Raw genomic sequence first — 6,493 nt, 5'->3', positions numbered from 1 at the left:
ACGAATTTATGATGTTGAGTTGTTGCTACTAATTCTTTGCATATTGAATTTTTTGGTTATTTGTCGTTTGTCTAGAGTACAACCAATATCTTATAACTGATTTTATGGGAAACCAAGCAGTGTTAAGATAAGTGTAAATATTATTTTGTATATTTCAGTTTCCTTGTAATTAGCCTTAAGAATATTTAGTTACATTGTTTATAGCTAAATTAGAGGTTAAGCCTAATCTTGTACACTGTATATATTGCTAAGCAAAGAAATGATAATATTCACGGAATATAATTCTTTCATGGTATCAGTTAGCTAGGGTTTTCTTCTCTCGTTTCCGCTCAACCCTATTTCCGCCCACATCCTACAGTTTTTCCGTCGTCTTCTTCACTTCTCTGGCAATCCTCAAGATGTCGGACAAATCTTCTCTTCATCCCGCTTTCACTGTCAATAATATCAAGAGTAACATTCCCTTTGTTCTACAAATGGAGTTCTCAATACTCGACTTGGGCGGAACTCTTCAAAGTTCACGCACGTTCTCACAAAGTCTTACACCATATCATTGCTCCGGCACGGGGCAAGGAGAAGCCTGCTCCCACCACTGACAAGGAGAAGGAAGCTTGGTTGACTTTGGACGCCATAGTTCTTGGATGGATATACTCTACCATGTCTAATGATCTTTTGACCACTATCATGGAGCCCGATGCTACGGCGATGGAAGCTTGGAGTAGATTGCGTGACATATTTCAAGATAATGAAAATTCTTGCGCCTTTGCTCTAAAACAGGAGTTATTTTCCTAATGCCTCCTCTTACTGTCAACGCCTAAAATCCTTGGCTGATCAGTTGAAGAACGTCGGTGCTTCGGTGTCGGATAGTAGAATGGTCTTGCAATTGGTTGGTGGCCTTACAAAGGCATATGGTGGTGTTGGTACGTTGATCAGGCAGAGCAACCCACTTCCCCCCTTTTATAAAGCACGGTCTATGCTAATTCTTGAGGAGACAAGCATGGCCAAGGAAGCTTCTACGGAATCGGCCATGGTGGCGTCATTCTCGGATTCCCCACAAAATTCTGAAAATACGGGGAATTCTAAAGGCAAACAATCGGGTCGGAAAAATTCTGGTGGTCGGCGCAATAACGGCGGCGGTGCTGGTGGAAGCCGCGGTTTCGGTGGGGGAGGCAATTCCGACAAGGGACAGCAGCAACAGCAGTCGTACGGCTCCAGTGGCCGTGGCCTAACCACAACAACAGCAGTTCTATGCTCCCCCGTATTGGCAGCAGCCATACGGTCCATGGGGGTGGAATAATGGGGCCTGGCCCATTCCACCTTGCCCTTACCCCAATCAAGGTTGGGCCAGGCCACAGCAGCAGCAGCAACGGGCCTCATCTCCTAGCATTCTGGGTCCTAGGCCACCGAATTATCAACAGGCTTATGTGGCTTCACAACTTGGACAGTCCACACCAACAGATATTGAAGCTGCCATGCACACAATGTCACTAGCTCAACCGGACCCGTCTTGGTATATGGATACCGGAGCAACATCTCACATGTCGTTTTCTTCCGGTAATTTCTCGTCTTATTTTAATTTGAGCAATCATCCTAATAATGGATTTATTGTTGGTAATGGTAACACTATTCCTATTGTTGGCTATGGTACCTCCACTTTACCCTCCCCTAACCCTCCCCTTTCCTTAAAAAATGTCCTACATGTACCCAAACTCATCAAAAATCTCATCTTCGTTCGTAAATTTACTAATGATAATTTTGTGAGTGTCGAATTTGATCCGTTTGGGTTTTCTGTGAAGGATTTTCGGACGGGGATGCCAATAATGAGGTGTAATAGTCAAGGAGATCTTTACCCTATCATCACTCTCAACAATCAAGCTACTCAATCCACCTTTGCTGCAATCACTCCTAAGCTTTGGCATGATCGCTTGGGTCATCCGGGGGCTCCTATCTTAGATGCACTTAGGAAAAATAATAGCATTGATTGTACTAGTTGTTCTAATTCTAGTATTTGTGGTTCTTGTGTTCTTGGAAAACATATTAAATTGCCATTTTCTTCATCTTTGTCGAGTACTACTATGCCCTTTGACATTATTCATAGTGATTTGTGGTCTTCTCCTATCTTGAGTTATTTGGGACATAAATATTATATTGTTATTTTGGATGATTTCTCGAATTTTTTGTGGACTTTTCCCATTTCCCGAAAATTGGATGTGTATGATATTTTCATGACTTTCAAAACACATATTCTCACCCAATTTGAACGACATATTAAAATTGTCCAATGTGATAATGGCCGGGAGTTTGATAATAGTTCTTTTTGGGATTTTTGTAAGACTCATGGGATGTCTTTCCGATTATCTTGCCCACATACCTCTTCTCAAAATGGGAAAGCCGAAAGAAAAATTCGAACTATAAATAATGTCACTCGTACTCTACTTGCTCATGCCTCTCTTCCCCCTTCTTTTTGGCATCATGCATTACAAATGGCAACATATCTTCTTAATATTCTTCCAAGTAAGCTTTTGGGGCATAAATCTCCTCTAGAGGTTCTATACAAAAGGGTTCCTTCTTATTCTCATTTACGGGTTTTTGGTTGTTTATGCTATCCTCTTATTCCTTCTACCACTATTAATAAGCTTCAACCAAGATCTACCCCTTGTGTGTTTCTGGGTTTTCCAACTAACCACCATGGCTATAAGTGTTTTGATTTATCGACCAATAAAATCATTATTTGCCGCCATGTTCTTTTTAATGAGAATAATTTCCCTTTTGCAAAATTATATGAACCTACTGCTGACGCTTATAATTTTCTTGGGGTTACATCCTAACATCCTACATCATTTAGCATCACAGCTGGCCCCAAATCCACAGCCCACATCTCCCACGGCCCAACCACATGTGGCGCCCCATATAATCTCCAACTCGGGCCCTTCTCTCACGCCTAGCCCACTCACTAACATGCTCAGCCCCACATCCCCCAATATTGGGCCCTCTACACCATCCAGCCCAATAAACACCCACCCTGATCCTACTCCCTCACCCCAGCAGACCGAAACACATAATGGCCCAATTTCCAACCCCACGCCAATTGTCCAGCCAAGTATGGTTACCAGGAGTAAAAATGGGATTTTTAAACCCAATCCCAAGTATTCCCAACACTCTTTGCATACCATTGTGTCGAGGTCTCCTATTCCTCGTACTCCGATTGAGGCACTTCGTGATCCTAATTGGAAAATGGCCATGGATGATGAATATGATGCTCTTATTAAAAATAAGACGTGGGAGTTGGTGCCCCGTCCGCCTGATGTGAATGTTATTCGGTCTATGTGGATTTTTACTCATAAAGTTAAATCTAATGGTGTGTTTGAGAGGCATAAAGCCCGTCTTGTAGGTGATGGCAAAACTCAGCAGGTTGGCATTGATTGTGGGGAGACATTTAGTCCGGTTGTCAAACCGGCAATCATCCGTACTGTTCTCAGTATTTCTCTTTCTAAGGCATGGTCCATTCATCAGTTGGATGTCAAAAATGCTTTTCTGCATGGTGACCTCCAAGAGACAGTATATATGCATAAACCTTTGGGTTACAGGGATCGCACTCATCCTGGTTATGTCTGTCGTCTGAATAAGGCTTTATATGGTCTTAAGCAGGCTCCCCGCGCTTGGTATAAGCGTTTTGCAGAGTTTGTTTTATCTATTGGTTTTACCAATAGTCGGATAGATAACTCCTTATTTATTTTGCAAAGGGGGTATGAAATGGCTTATATTTTATTATATGTTGATGACATTATTCTTACAGCCTCTTCAGATACTCTCCGGCGTTCCATCATGGATCTTCTTAGTTCGGAATTTTCTATGAAAGATCTAGGTCCTCTAAATTATTTTCTTGGCATTGCTGTTACTAGAAACAAGGGTGGTATGTTCCTTTCACAGCGAAAGTATGCGGAAGAAATAATTGAGCGTGCCAGTATGTCCTCTTGTAAGCCATCTCCCACTCCAGTTGACACAAACTCGAAGGTTAGTGCTACCTCTAGTAGTACTTTTGATGATCCTACTCTGTATAGGAGTCTTGCAGGGGCTCTGCAATATCTTACTTTCACACGGCCGGATATTTCATATGTCGTCCAACAGGTGTGCCTTCATATGCATGATCCGCGGGTGGATCACATGTCCGCTGCGGGTAATTCGGTATGTTAAGGGTACTTTGGACTACGGTCTTCACTTGTATCCTTCATCTTTTTCTACTCTGGTCTCATACACTGATGCAGATTGGGGTGGATGTCCTGATACGAGGCGCTCGACGTCTGGTTATTGTGTATTTTTGGGTGATAACTTGGTTTCTTGGTCATCTAAGCGCCAACCTACATTGTCAAAATCTAGTGCAGAGATCGAGTATCGGGGCGTAGCTAATGTTGTTTCAGAGTCATGTTGGCTTCGAAACCTTCTTCTTGAATTGTATTGTCAGGTTAAAAAGGTTACGCTAGTATATTGCGACAATGTGAGTGCTATTTATTTGTCCGGCAACCCTGTTCAGCATCAACGAACAAAACACATTGAGATGGATATTCATTTTGTTCGTGAGAAGGTTGCCCGTGGTGAAGTCCGTGTTCTTCATGTGCCATCTAGATATCAAATTGCGGACATCTTTACAAAGGGTCTCCCACGAGTACTCTTTCATGATTTTAGGGATAGTCTTAGTGTCCGTCCACCTCCCGCTTTGACTGTGGGGGTGTGTTAAGATAAGTGTAAATATTATTTTGTATATTTCGGTTTCCTTGTAATTAGCCTTAAGAATATTTAGTTACCTTGTTTATAGCTAAATTAGAGGCTAAGCCTAATCTTGTACACTGTATATATTTCTAAGCAAAGCAATGATAATATTCATGGAATATAATTCTTTCAAGCAGACACTAGTCTATATGGAACAAGTTACTTCTGAGTTCCGATCTAGAAACGCAGCAAACCTTGGTCTAGTGTTTGATGCCTCTTATTGTGATAGCAGAGAGACACACACACATGTTACACTGATAGCAAACACACACACATAACAAACAATCCAAAATTCAATATGTATTGCTTGCACTACTATTTTAATCTTAAAACTGATTATTTCAGATAACTTTATTCTTCTTGGCCAACACCGTATAGAAGGAGAAAGTATGTAAACAAAGCCAAATTCTAAGAGTAAAATTTGATAGCAAGTTCAAGAAGTTATTTAATTTTTTATTTACTTTTGATATTTTTTATTAACTTTTGAGTTATTTTCGTTTACTTTGAATGTTTAACCAATACAAGCCTACTAGCTCAATAGGTAGAGCATTGTGTGCAAATGCACAAAAGATGTGGGTTCGAATCCCATGTAGGTTTATCAATTATATGAAATTATTATTTCTATCTAATTTCTATAATTGATTCATTTTCTACAAATAAAAAAAAAACTTTATTTACTTTTTATAGAATTTTATTCACTTTTTATTTGAAAACTATTACTTTATCCTCGTATGCTTCTTTCTTGTTTAATTAGTTTTATATTTTTGTAAAGCACATCATGAATTAGCTCATCTTATAGTGATATAAAAATAAAGACTCAGTTTTTATGCTCATTTGTCACTCTACTACTGATGTGGGCTTATAGGGGGCTAATACTGGCCACAATAGAACTGCGCTGCTGCTGGCCATAACAATGATATGATGTTGGTCATAATATTGCTGCAGACCACAACATTAATGCTAGCTATGCTACCATTTGCTCGTGCATTCGAGAAAGCTACTAAAGCAACAGTTCTTTGATTTGTCACTCCAACCTGTATATGACAAACAATGGGTACCTTGACTTTGGACCAGAGAGAGAGAGCGCGCTAAAGAATCAATCATAGAAGTAAACAAATTTGTTGATAAAGTTATCAGGACGCGCAAGAAGGAGCTTTCATAGCAAGAGGAGAACAAGGTGAGATCTGATTTACTTACTGTATTTATGAGTTAAAGGAGAAAAAGGGTCGGCCATTTTCACCCTATGAATTTTTATTTACTTTTGAAAATAAATAATTTTCTTAAAACTAGCATGTTGAAGGCCTAAACCTTTTTTCTACACCATATGTTTCTAAGATTATTTGAGAAAAAGATAATTGAGTTAAAGCTAAATTGATTTACTTTTTAGCCTTTTTTTTATTACAAATTCTTAAATGGACCTGGTTCACACTAATTTATTGTGGACCACTAATATTAGAAAAAGTATGGTTGTTTTATTAACAAAAAAAAGGGTCACTATAATTTTAAAAAAGGTCACTATATTGAAATAAAAATCATTTTGGTAATATATGTAAGTGGTTATTTTTGTAATGAAATATTTTATATACTGATCAATATGAATAATAAAGGCCACTATGCTAAAATTAGGGTAATAGCGTCGTATTTCAAGTTCACAATATTATTAAACGTTGTAGTAGTTTTAATAAAGGTTACTATGTTAAAAATAAGGTTACTATGTTAAAAATAATGG

At 39.1% G+C, this 6,493-nt stretch overlaps 1 protein-coding gene and 1 pseudogene across 1 annotated transcript; both read left to right on the top strand.

Moving 5' to 3' along the window:
- Positions 1-868: 868 nt before the first annotated feature.
- Positions 869-1,294, top strand: LOC110701212 (glycine, alanine and asparagine-rich protein-like). Its single transcript, XM_021878818.1, has one exon. The coding sequence runs from the start codon at positions 869-871 to the stop codon at positions 1,292-1,294; it is 426 nt and encodes a 141-aa protein (XP_021734510.1).
- Positions 1,295-3,231: 1,937 nt separating this feature from the next.
- Positions 3,232-5,784, top strand: LOC110701194 (annotated as a pseudogene).
- Positions 5,785-6,493: the final 709 nt, after the last annotated feature.

This window comes from Chenopodium quinoa, unplaced genomic scaffold (assembly GCF_001683475.1).
Source record: "Chenopodium quinoa cultivar QQ74 unplaced genomic scaffold, ASM168347v1, whole genome shotgun sequence".
Taxonomy (NCBI): domain Eukaryota; kingdom Viridiplantae; phylum Streptophyta; class Magnoliopsida; order Caryophyllales; family Amaranthaceae; genus Chenopodium; species Chenopodium quinoa.
This window is presented reverse-complemented; position numbering and strand designations above follow the sequence as displayed.